The sequence below is a fragment of the Mastacembelus armatus genome, chromosome 24 (genome assembly GCF_900324485.2).
Source record: "Mastacembelus armatus chromosome 24, fMasArm1.2, whole genome shotgun sequence".
In the NCBI taxonomy this organism is placed as follows: Eukaryota; Metazoa; Chordata; class Actinopteri; order Synbranchiformes; family Mastacembelidae; genus Mastacembelus; species Mastacembelus armatus.
The window spans coordinates 17,834,674-17,848,072 of NC_046656.1; the positions used below are offsets into that span (position 1 = coordinate 17,834,674).

General features: G+C 37.7%; 1 protein-coding gene across 1 annotated transcript; it reads right to left on the reverse strand.

Annotated features, from left to right (window-relative positions):
* Positions 1-7,358: 7,358 nt before the first annotated feature.
* Positions 7,359-12,508, reverse strand: slc35f6 (solute carrier family 35 member F6). Its single transcript, XM_026319445.1, has 6 exons — positions 12,299-12,508; positions 10,738-10,810; positions 10,274-10,445; positions 9,837-10,052; positions 9,606-9,716; positions 7,359-9,065 (listed from the first exon to the last, which is right to left on the reverse strand). The coding sequence occupies exons 1-6, from the start codon at positions 12,373-12,375 to the stop codon at positions 8,596-8,598; spliced, it is 1,119 nt and encodes a 372-aa protein (XP_026175230.1). The 5' UTR covers positions 12,376-12,508; the 3' UTR covers positions 7,359-8,595.
* Positions 12,509-13,399: the final 891 nt, after the last annotated feature.

Here is a 13,399-nt window from a genome sequence, read left to right on the forward strand (position 1 = left end):
GTCCTGTCACAGTCTCGTAATGAGAGCTGCAGACAACTGAGCAGTCACATGGCTCAGCGTCCTCTCTGCTCAGCGCTACTGTCCAGCCTGTCTTAATTTTATCCTTTAGGAGCCCACATACACAAAAGTCCGAAAAACGCAGAAAAGCCCAACCATTGCACAATTCTGGCTTCATAGCTAATTCAGACATGTAGGTTACAGTGTGTCCCACACCTTATTAAAACGCGACCAGAATATATCATCTCTTTCCCATCGGTATTCATTTTAGCACCTGATTTAGATTTAATTTTAGAGTTAGTCTTTTAAGAAAAAATGCCTTTAGTTAAAATCATCATTTAATCATTAATTTATTGCCATTTAATTTTTGTTTCATCTAGTTTTAGTCAATATAATTAAAGATATTTTAGTTTAGTTCTCATTAGTGACATTTTAGTCTATTTTTCACATTTAAATATTTTAAGTCTGCAACTGTCGCCATCTTTGTTGTGGGCAATTACCATAGTTACAGGTGTTGCGACACTTCAGGGGCAGTCAGTAAATCTGCAGCTGATTCATTCAAATTTCGACTAAAATCCTGTCCAAGGAGTTTTTTGGGAGATTGTGTTTGTTGGATGATATTGATACAGGTGTAGTTCTTCTCTAGAGGAAGATTTAGATGTTGATGCTGACATGGAAAATATGAATTTATTTTGAAATCGACACAAACCATTTCCCTATTAGCTCCATGAAACTTTAAATAGCTAACGTTACTTAGAACAATAACTTATACAGTCACACAGCTAATTAATAGATATAATTTACAGCATGTTACTGATACCGCCTAAAAACGTACAAAACGTTTTAATTCACCTCAACTTAGATGCCACGTTATGTTAGCTTAAAATAATGACTAGCTTATCGCAATAAATCATATTCACGCTCGTAACAGTAACATATTGTTAGGTGACGTCTTGCTTTTTAAACGTTTATCCCTGTTGATCGGTTGTAGCATTTATTTGGTAAAAACAACCAAAAGCAGCACAAAGTCTGGTGTTTACTAACATAACGATTTAAAGTGTCCAGGCTGCCCCAGGAAACATGGCGGCGGCTAAGCTAACTAACACTAACCTGTCTGGATGAATTTTCCGATGGCTCATGGAGTTGGACGTAGTTGACTCGCTGTTTTCTATCTTTTTTCTTCAAATGAAGTAGTTTTGTGTTAAACCCGAGGGATCTGAAATCCCTCTAATCCAAAATCCACAACTTCAGGTTAGCGTTAGCTAGCTAACAGTTTGTTTGGGGCGGATGCACGATGTGATGCGTTATATAAAACTTTCGTCCTTTAGAAAGACTCAGAAAGACTCCTAGAGTTAACTAGTTAGTTTTCACGAGTCTGAGCCAAGTCTGGAGACCTTTAGGGGCGAGTCGAGTAGGAAGTCTATTTATGTGGGACTCGAGTGCACATCTCTGGTCTGTGCAAAGACACATTAAGAAGTAGAGTGAATGTCCAAACACGCTGTTATTTAAATTATCCAGCACAAATGACTTCAGGGTGGGATTTCATATGGAGCTCTGACATGATTTCGCTTTGGCATTAGGCCTATAGTGGCCCATAAAAGTATTTATCCACAACAAGTAAGCAAGAACAAAAACTGGAAATCATGCTTTACAAATAATCTATTTTTCAGGGCAGAATCTGCAGACATATGGAAGGTGCACTAAGAAATCTTCATGTTAAATTATACAATTATAATAATACAAATTATACACCTATCCTTCTTTTGTTACCTTTTAATGCAAAGTTTTACTGCACCCAGCACTTTATTTTTTAATGCATGTTCTCTAGAGGAGCCAGAACATAAACCTTCCACTGCACTGAAGCCTACAAGTGAACTTGTGTAAGAATAAACTTGAATCTTGCTTCTGGCTTCATATTATTGCAATGCAATATTGTTTTAAAGGAAGGATCTGGTCTGAAAATTGAATATTCTTAAAGCACATATTTGATCCACAAATCACCTGTAAAAACTGAAATTGTACTTTTACAGCCAAAGTCCTGCTGGATACTATTATTCACCTTTATTTCCTTTTTCCGAGCCAGTTCTCTGTGGAGCTGTATAAATAATGGCAGGTGGGATAACTGCCAGTGCCAGCAGCTCCTGTCTCTGGTTAAGGCACTGAGAGAACTTAAGACGTGTCTTAAAATATGAATCTCACAGTCCATGCCAAACCTAAAAAAAAGTTGAAACTCTTTCTTATATAGTTTGGAAGCTGAGGATTGTAATTGTCATGAGGCTGTTGCAGGAGATAAACACAGTCAGGCACTACATTACAGTGGTGCAAATGAATTAAGTACATTAACTTGAGCAGTGCTGTAATACAATTTTGAGGTCCTTGAGTATTTCCATTCCATGGTGCTTTATACCTGTGTAGTCCACTACAGTTCAGACACTGTATTTTTTATTTATTTGACAGCTACAGTCACTTGTTACGTTTAGGATTAGGGTTTGACATAAGCCACTTAAAGATTTAACCAGTAGCTCCCAGCCTTTTTATAAAAAGAAGTCAGTGTCCTGCTGGGACTCCTATTTCAGATATGAGTTGATAAACCAAAGAGAGTTTCTAATATGGCTTTATTTAAAAATGTCCAAGGAGGTCAACTGATTCAATAGCTCATCCCACATTCCTCCCACAGCCCCGGAGATGCATGTGATGATCCACTGTAGGGCCCCAAACCTTATTGTGGGAAACACTGGACAGTAACTGTCACTACAACTTCCAACTTGACCGACAACAAAAGTACAAGAAATACTTCCACTACTGCTTTGCCTCATCAGTATTAACACTCTAACTAGTCTATATCAATAAAGCTATTCCTTTAGTTTGATGCATAATGTAACTTTTACTGAGAATACTATATTGTATTTTGGATGCAGGATTTCTACATTGCTGTATTGCACTTTTGATTCATTCATAGATCATAGTACGTTTTCCATCATTGCTACAGTCTTCAAATCTTCAAATCTAGGTCTTAGTAAAGAAAAAAAAACATATTTGTTATGTTTGAGTCACAGTGCAAACATGATGAAAATGAACTCTTACAGTCATTCTTAGTCTGCTCAAGCACTAATGACAGATTAGTTGCCTAATTAACTCACAGGAGGCAGCTGCTCGACTTTACTTGAAGAGTCCAAACACTCTGCAGCAAACCTAATCAGAGCTTAAAGCAAACAACAGGCAAACAAAATGTCAAAGCATTTATGAGTCACATGCTCTCTGTGGATGAAAACAAAGCTGTGCACTGTTGACTACCTGAGGTTTAAAGCATCTGATGGAGTCTATTGTTGTTGGCTGATTACTTGCTGTATGTTTTTCAGGAAGCCTTATCAGTCGGAGGAAAACTGAATGAGTGCCTCAAACTTAGCACTGCTAATTCTGAGGCTGCTGGACAGAATTAAATAATTTCCATTATTACACCGAGAATTATTGCTCCCCTCTGTAATACTCCAGCTGAAGCCAAGATTACTATTTCTGGCAATGTTTGCCTCAGGAAGGAACTTTCGCAGATTTAATGGGACCTGGGCCATTGTACACAGCCTTCTGTATGGCACCCTGCCATCATTTCCACAGACGGAGAAGAGAGAAAAAAGATATGAGGGACGTGTCGAAAGTCCATTCAAAACAAGACTGTCCTGTTTATGTGACCATGAATACATCCAATATATCCCAGGCACTGAACTCTCTCTGAGGTTGAGATGAACTCAAATGATTTTTAATTTGCATGTAGGAGGTTAAATGTCACAGTCTGACAGTGACTGTCTGGACCTGTGATCTATCTTGCTCTTTATGTGCACATATATGAAAAACAACCAGCTTTGACTTAAGACAAAGTAGAACTACACTGTAAACATACTTTGCTCCAAGTAAAAGTACAGATGTATTATCCTTAATATCTACTAAATCTATTAAATATATACTCATTGAGTAAAAAAGGCCCCAGTGACTGATATATTATCATATATTTTATATTTATCATTATTAACGCTCTATCCTCCCACATACTGCTAATTTAAGATATAACAGATCATTTCTATGTTAAAGTAAATATTAAGTTTTAATTTCGAAAATAAGACACAACTTTATTGATTAGCTTACCAAACACAGCTGCTTGAATTAAATAATAAAAGCTAAAAGTTAAAGACATTAGAAAAGCAACATAAAACACAATCTATATGCTTTTTCAGGTATTTCTTTTTACAAACCTGTATACATTATATGTTTTAACTGCTGATTGTTTCAGTATCATTAGGGTGAATGTAATTGAAATGAATACTGATTATTCCCACACACGTTATGTGAAGGAAAAAATAAAGTCTCCAAAACAAACAATTCAATTCACAAATAAACTAATTATTGTATTACCACTTGCACTTGTCTTATTTTTTAGATGTTGTGATTGTAGTATCATAAGAAGCTGCTGACTTATATTTTTGTGTGCAGTCAGTGTTGAGCGACGGCAGCAGCTGCCCATGTTGGAGACAGAAAAATAATCATACAGCAAACATGACCTTTGAATGCCACAATCCTAATCAGAGGAAGCTTAATAGCCTCAAGTGTCTGCATTGGGAAAACAGAGCTCTATCATTTCTCAGTGTTTCTACATACAGGTTTTGTTTTTTTTTAATTAAGTGGAGTAGTGTTGATTCTTCAGGCCCTAAATAAGTAATTTGTGGATTTACAGACACGGTGTTAAATTAATAAAGTCCCAGTGGTAAATAATAGTTTTTCTGGAGCGGGTCGATATAACAAATGACAGCCCCTTTAGCTCTGCTGCAATAGATGGTCCAGTATTGCAGGTACATTTTAAATGTCCATGGACACAGATCATATGAGCGAATGACTGAGGAGAATAAATCCCATTACGGCCCAGTGTTTCCTTTTCTGGTAGTGGGGTTTTTACTTTTCTGCTCTGCACAGTCAAAAGTTAAAACATTAAGTGGTCATTAGCTGGACATTGGAGTGGTAGACTAATCACACTCACCCTGGCCTGCCCTTTGCTATAAACAGCCTAAGGGGCTGCTTTAATGGAAGCTTTTAAATATGATGGTGACTCAGTGCCTTTGAGCAAAACCATCTGTTTACATTACAACAGATTAAAGCCGTCACTTGTTCAGGGCCCTCTACAGCTCCAGTGTGCAAATGTACACATGGGTAAATCACATGTAGTGTAAGCAGCGCCGGGCTCACTCTGAGCTAAATACTGAGGGAGACTAATGGAAACACAAAAGGTCATAATAACAAACCATTAGGGCCTACTGCTGCTTCCCCAGCAGGGTGGCAAGCTGCCATGAGGCACATAAACCACTGCAAAAAATAAAAAAAATAAAAAATCTGATCATTAGAGCATGAAACAGTTAAATATCTCTGAAATCTCTTTCTTATTAAGAAAAAAATCAATGCAAATTCCACTTACTGCCAATTTTATGTCAATTACAGCAGTAATTTAATAAAAAAGAAAAAAGAAATATTTATACAGAACCTGCTCATTATTTTTACTGTCTTTAGAATACCCTAGTATTTGATTGCATTAGATAGTTTACTGGATGCAAAAACGTAGGCTATTCAACCTGAAATAAAGTGAAAAGCTACAAAGTGAGCAATTGTTCAGATTTAGAAAGACTACTTTCTGCAGATGTGCTAAGGACAGTTAGTCTGATGCAGAGCAGAGCATCCAACCTGCAGTTAAATAGTTCAACCAAACCAACCCGCTGTTATTGAATGCAGCGGTGGAAAAAGAAGTCAGAGGACACTATTCATCAGCTGAGAAACTACAAGCAGACTAAAGATGTAGGTCTAGGCTCTTATCTATCAGATGTAAAATCCTTCCTTCCATCCATTTATCTATCTATCTATCTATCCATCTATCCATCTATAGTAGTTTACAAACTTCATTTTTGTTGTGAGTTTTCCATCAGTTTTTTTTATGGGAGGACAAATCGCACTGGGACAATTTTGCCCAGAAAACAGCTACTGGAAAATGTTTTCCACGCTGTCCCAGGAGCATCTTCTGCTATAAATTAAAAAAAATATATTTTTAATATTGGAGCCTGTATTTCTCAACCCAGCTGTTTAGATGCACAATGAACATGTTCCCTTCAAAATACTGTTTTTGTGTAGATATTGCAGCAGGATCTTGTGCTAAAAGAAGCTGATTTACTTGCAGATAAAAGTGATGCTTATTAAATTCCAGCAGTCCATAAAATAAAACTATATATTTTTTAAATAACAATTCTGTATGGTCTAACAATGCACTGTGTCACTACTTAACTTTAGAGCTTATTTGTCAGTGTTTGACCTATATACACATATTTATGATGAATTCATACTAAATTTCTGACCATGGAATTACTGTATTGTGGACAAATTGTGATGTCTCGTTCCCAGTACACTGACAGAGTAGCAGCCCATAATCAAAGCACATTGAGAAAACGTTTTCATTTTTTTAGTAAAATGCCTCCATCTAGTGGCCACAGACGCTTTACTGCAAACCAGTCATTAAAAATATAAATGAAGACTTAGGAATTGTCCAAATGACTAAATCTAATTTAAAAAACTACAAATTTAACTATTTAAAATTTATATTTAAAATCTAGCTAATCTAAAATCTGGTCTATACTGTACGTATATTATGTACTATATACAATTCTCTAATATCATGTATGTCTGTTTACCTAAACTTTTAAGAATGTGTACACTTGTGGTATCATTCATTTCAAAATAAGAAATTTAAATTGTAAGGAAAAGATCTTTGTATACACATACATTTCCACATACCTTTGATTTAACAATTTAAAAAATTGACAATGCCAATTTTTTTTTTTTTTTTTGATTCATGTGTATGTCTCAATTACCACAGTTTCCTTCATCCTGTTTCTGGAGCTGGATGGGTTGTTTTACAGATCTCCGGGGGTTTCTAGTGTTAACCTTTGACCTCCATTAAAGCCCAAGAACAGTCTTCAGGGAGGATGTTGGGTTGATTCAGGAAGTGACGGCAGGTGTCAGCTGCTGCTCTTGGTGACACCGGACCCTTTTTCTACTACTACAGCCACCTTTTTTTCTTCAACATCAAAGTCAGACTTGTGTCATGATTTTTGCAACACTAATGGGTCATATATATATAAAAATATAAATATAAAACATTACATTGCAATTGCAATAGAGTAAGCAAATCATCACCAACTTGTTTCAGCTCTAAACAGAACACTGACCTAATAATGGAACACTTGTGTTGTTCCTGACATCTGTTTGTCATTTTCATTACATCCACTGATCAGTTCCCTGCACATCAGCACCGGCCTGAGTAAAAACACCATTACACCCTTTAACCAGTTTGATTTAATGTAGTTCCCTTTTTTTCTGTACATTACAGCCAATGCCTGATATGAATAGAAAAGAAGTAGTAGCATTGACAATAACGTGCAGATGACTTGGTGCACAAACTCTGACTTTGGGATACAATACATGTGCATGTTTAGAAATGGGATAGGGAAAGAGAGCAATTAACTAGATATATTGTTCTAAAACAGAGACAATGTTGAAAACGATGAACAAATATTTACCTTTAGTGTCTTCACGAGGCAGTGAATTGGCATTCAGAGCACAATATCCACACTGAAAACACTTGGCACAAACTTAAAAACAACAACAACAAAAAAAAACAGAAATTAAAAACAATTATAAAACACAAGAAACAGAAACATGGCAATGATCCAGAAACCAGAAAAGGATCCCCACATTCACCTAACATAAAATTAGTTCCTATTTTAAAAATCCATATCATGCAAAAGGGTCACTGCAAAAACGTTGATATTGGCTATAAATGATTTTGTTGTGTTTCTGAAGTTCACAACAAAATCATTTCCAAATGAACGGACTTGCTAAAAAACCCATAGTACAACATAAAAGCCCCTGCAGACCACCATCGCATCACTATCACTTGTTTGTTTAATGGAATATTTCAGTATTTTGGGGAGTAAGATCATTTGCTTTCTTACTGAGAGACAGATTATATTACTAGTCTAATGCCAGTTCTCTATCCATACAGAAGATATGTACCTGGATCCAAATTAGCATAACTTATAGCTAGTGTGCCTTATCCAGAGGTGACGAACTGTTGACCACCACTGCTAAACCACCACAATGCACACGTTATATCTTTGTTTGATCTAAATTACAACAAAAAACTGAAGTGTTTGTGCAGGGGTTATTCCTCAACCATTTTCCGCATGTCCAGCGGTTGTGCTAAACTAAGCTAACTGTCTTCGGTCTCCATGTTTATTTTTTTGTTTAAGCAACTGACAGGAAATTGTGATCAGTCTTATCTAACACTTGAAAAGAAAGTGAAGAAGCACATTCTTCCAAAATCTTTATCCAATCCTTAAAAAAATATAATAAAAAGCTTTCACACTCACATATTACAACATCGTGTAACATCTGAGGCGTGAATAAAATAAACCTAAAAAGAGACAGTCACTGACAGTTTTTCTTAAAGGTTGAGTGTCTTTGACAGGCAGCCCAGTGCACTGAGATATCATCTGTGTGGACCATAGACAAGTTTTAACTCTCCTGGTTATTCAGCAGTCTCTCTCGTTCTCCTGGGCTTTCTTCTTCCTCTGTGTCCACCAGCCGAGCACAGCAGGGTATTCTGGCCAGCAGGGGGCGGTGCAGACCATTGTAGAGCGCTGCGCCCACAAGCAGGACCAAAAAACCCAGAACCTGCAGGCCGTGAAACTGCTCCCAGCCCAGCGCCAGGCTCATCACCCAGATGACCAGCGTACGCAGGCTGTCCAGCACCATGCGGGTGGTGGCGCTGATCTCCTTTGTGACGCTGATCCCGGCAAAGTTGAAGAAGGCAATGCTGACTGTGTTTCCCAGCAAAGCCAACAGGATGAGAGGTTTGTGCCCGATCTGACAGAAGGCATCCAGCGCATCCTCCAGAACGTGTTGTGGGTTGTTACTGAAGTTACCCACATAGATGAAGTACATGGGGATGAGCAGCAGCGACAGGATGAAGAAACCAAAAAACCCTGGAGATATAGAGGATAATTTCAAATAAACTGTAACAGGTATTCCCAAACAGTTTGACTCCTTAAAATCAACTTTTCTTGCAGCATTTTGTGACATGTGATCAGCTCAAAGTCTTCTGTGGAGAAAAGTTTGACCCTGAGTACTACTCCTTTTTCTTCATTACATGCTGTGTATCTAACACCACTGTCAAAATGAACTAGTCTACTTGGAGGGAAAAAAAAAAGATATTTAAAAGTCCTCTCTATAAGTCCAACTCTTTAATAGTGTTTTTTTGGGCTAGAATGTGACCATAGCTGTTGGAAATCAATGATTAAACTGGTCTCTCTCTCTCTCTGTTGTTTGACTTTTGACCTGTGTGTTCCTCATTACTGACTATTCTTAACATTGACAATTCAGGAATTTGGCTTGTGTGTATTTCTCTGCCCTTTGGTTCATTTCTGGGCTGAAGAGGTACAGATCCACCCTCAGTGGGTCATTGCCAATAACTGTTTTCTATTTTGGACACATGTGAGTTAAGTGCAGATAAACAACTCCTGTACCTTCAGTACCAACAGCTCGAAGAGGGTGGACGTCATGTTTATAGACAAACTTTTCCTCCAGCACCATCTGCACTGACACAATAATTTGAGCCATGACGATCAGAAGGTCTCCTGCAGCACAAGGGAGAGAAGGTTTGTGGAAAGAGTGATACTTCAACACCATAAAAATGAATACACAGCAAACCCCAACAACTTCTTACCACAAACCTTAAAATGAAAATCCAAACTTACCAGTGATGACGTCACTGAGTTTATGTGTCTCGTCTCTATGCCCGCTGAAGAAGTCAGCGAGGCCCACTATCACCAGGCCCAGGATTGTGATGAAGATGCCGAACCACTGACTGGGCATCAGACGACGCTGCAGAAAAGCCACAGAAAGGAGACCAGTGAAGATGATGACTGCTCCACGCAGCATCTGGAAGCTGGAGGCACTGGTCATGTTGAGAGCTGGAAAAACAAAAAAGGGGTTAATAGGCTGAGAAACAAAGGACATCCTGGCCTTGATGCATTACCAGAAGATAATTTAGTGCATTTATGAATTTATGATTTAGAATCACATACATTCCTTTCTCAAAGACACGAACAAACTTTTCTGGTCACTTCTGATGAGATGATGACCAATATTTTCTACCTACAGATAAACTGAGCACAAGGTTGAGGCCACTTACCAACATACATAATGGATGTGGCTGTCATGTCACACATGGCAGGGGGGAAGAAGAGGAGAGGGTTGAAGCTCTGGCCTGGGTTCATTTTGGGCTCTGGACTACGTCGGTCATGGCAAAGTAAAATGTAGAAGACAGCAAGACAGCTGAACTCACCGAGAAACATACCGACTGCCTGGATGGGTAAGGTAGGAGAACGAGAGATGACAGATTGGTGTCAGAAATTTGCCAGAATCAAATAATCTAAAATAGAAACATTTTTAATAATGTTTTAACTCTCTGATCTAGAAGAAAGTAAACAACAGGACGAATCTGATGATGTTTTCCAACACTTGATGCTACAGACACATTTTGCCAACATCAAGAAAGTGCTAATGTTCAAAAGCCACCTGCTGATTTGAACTGTTTGTACAGGTGGAGTGAAGGTGAAGTGTGACAGGAAAGTTATTTCCAACCTATTCTTTTACCTGCACAAATGGGTGAGAGAATGCATGTTCAGCGTCACCATGGCACCCTTTAGCATTGAACATATCAGCCCATCTGTCAGACAAAAAAAAAAAAGATTACAGCTTAATTCTAGACATTTTACACAGGAAAACATAAATAGAAGCACCAAAGTGAGGAAAGGCCTTGGTACAAAATATTTTAACACCAAATTAAACTGTCCAGTGTAACAAAATTCATGTTCTGCTTATATTTGACCAGCACTGGCTGAAATGTGCTGCTGTGTAGATGAATTTTACTTCCCTAAATTACACAGGAGTGTGCATTATATAATATGAAGTTAATGAGTGCATGGGTCTGCATAACATTGACTTTTACAGTGAGACAGGGTGAGGAAGCATGACTGACATGTGAGCATGTAGCTGCTATGTGGTCTTTGAAACTGATGGCACAGCACTTCCTTCTGAGCTCATCTGTCTGCCATGACTTGTCTTTTTGGTGGTGGTTGTGATTTGGATTAAATATCTTTACATGGTGGCATGAAAACAAAGAGGTAACTTGCACAGACGTGATCATCCTATATGCTGTAACTGATCTGAGCTGTGCAAAGCAGTACTGGTTTCAGGTCACTCCTGTGAAACTTTACCTGTTAAGTTGCTGTATTCTTTGAGTCACATGACACAGCTTGTTTCATAAGTACTACAGAGTGTATCCAAACTGTGATTCATAGCACTTTAGCTGACAGAACCACAAAAGAACAAAAGCGTCAGGTTGTGGACTGCTGACACCACAGATTATTGGAGAAGCAAAAAAAAAAAAAAAAGAAAAAAAAAAAAGCTGAATTTCTTGTTTCACTAAAATGGCAAATCTCAATAACTGTATTTTATATTTTTACATCACAAGAGAAAGTATCAAATTATGCAGGTTCCAGTTTCCTAAATGAAAAGAGTTTTTCTGCATAATTGGGATTTAGACTGCTATTTGGATAAAACAACCAATCTTTACGGTCTCAGCAGACATGATGAGTGTTTCATGTTTTGTCACAGACCATGTGACAAAATCAATCAACCAAAAAAAAAAAAAAAAGCAATCAACATACTAATCAACAGGGAAAATGTCAGTTTTGGACCTTGATTACCTAATTTAGGGCTAATGTGACCAGATCACCAACAATAATGCAAAAGATATGTTGTCTCCAGGATCTCAAATGAACAGATTTGTTGCCATTCTCTGTTTTGTTTCACAGTAAACTGAATGTCTTGTCTTGAAATCTGTCCTTACACATTAATGAGCTTTTATTATTACAGCAAGAAGAATGGAGCTTCTTCTTCTACTAGGGATTTTCATGTTCGCTGCTTTGTGAAGCTAGCAGCTAATCTTACGTGCTAGTAACAGCTATAACAGCTAACTAGCTATAGTTAATTTAAAGTTAATAACCTCGATGAATTAGCTAATGATTTATCTAACATGACCCACAGGGATCTGCCATTCAAATCATCCCAACTCTGTTACAGCACACGGCTAAAACCACCGATAACTATAAACACATGACACCAGCTCAAAACCATTATTCAATGTACTCACTTTGCCGATAATGTGTTGATAGAGCCAGTAATGAGCATCAGTCCCGCAAGGAACAGCTGATATTTAGTCCAAGCCATGCTGGGCGTGTGACCGGGACCCACACCCGAAGGAGAAAACCACCGAAATGTGTTTTTGTCTGAAGATCCAGGTGTTTTTGTGAGAAACTTCTTCTGATCTCCTGTGCACTTAAACGCCACATGACAGCTCAGAGTCAGCTGACCGCTACGTAATCCACACGCTGCCTTCACGTCCTGTCTGAAATGACACGACATGAGTTAAGTGAGCAAAAAACAACACACACACAAAATCTATAGAAAAAAAGGAAAACGTACTCAAAGTAAAGGCACCTGAAATATGATGATGTTTAAATCTAAAGCCAAAGAATCTAAGTTTATACAGATGTAATATAATATGCATGCAGCCTCATTATACACCACATGAGATTCAGTACCAATTCACTATTTCTATTTTGATATTGCACCATAAAACGATTGTATGTGCTTGATACAGCTGCCAATGAAAATAATTTTTAAAATAATAATAAAAAAAAAAACACATTATTTCTTATTACTTACGAAATTAGGACCTTGTGTCCAAACAGCAGGGGGAGTCAAAGACCAGCTATGGACCCTCATTGTTTTAAAGTGGGACTACACTAAATTTTCCTTTTCTGTGGCCTCACGTTGTTTATAATTAGAACATGCACTCCACTTTCTATGAGGAAGCTGTTCCTCTGTGCTTATTAGAAGAATCAGTGGCTTTTTGAATAAATAATTAATCAATAAAAATATCAGATTTTAAACTATGTTAGGATTTGTATTACAGGTAAATCCTATCAGTTAAATTCTAAAAAAAATCAGTCCAAATTTAGATATAATAAAAAAATGTCTTTGCCATAGAAATAGATTCTACCCTCCTCGTTTCGCTCCTTTGGTTTTACAGGGTGCAAAACAAGATTTTTGGTGACTTCCCAGACAGTTGATGAGAACAAGGAGTCATCTGCTCAGCTATTCTGTGAAGTGTCTCTTTTCTCCTGTCACTGCAGACAGCAGTAAAACCTCTTGGCTCCCACCACTTAACATTTAGCTATCATAACTCTGC

What these genes read in the sequence shown, in the direction of transcription:
- slc35f6 (XM_026319445.1), bottom strand. Translation starts at nt 12,375, where the DNA reads ATGGCTTGGACTAAATATCAGCTGTTCCTTGCGGGACTGATGCTCATT. An exon ending in TCTCTCACCCATTTGTGCAG is followed by an intron (nt 10,446 to 10,737) that starts GTAAAAGAATAG and finishes TTACCCATCCAG; the next exon opens with GCAGTCGGTATGTTTCTCGG. An exon ending in TCGAGCTGTTGGTACTGAAG is followed by an intron (nt 9,066 to 9,605) that starts GTACAGGAGTTG and finishes CTATATCTCCAG; the next exon opens with GGTTTTTTGGTTTCTTCATC.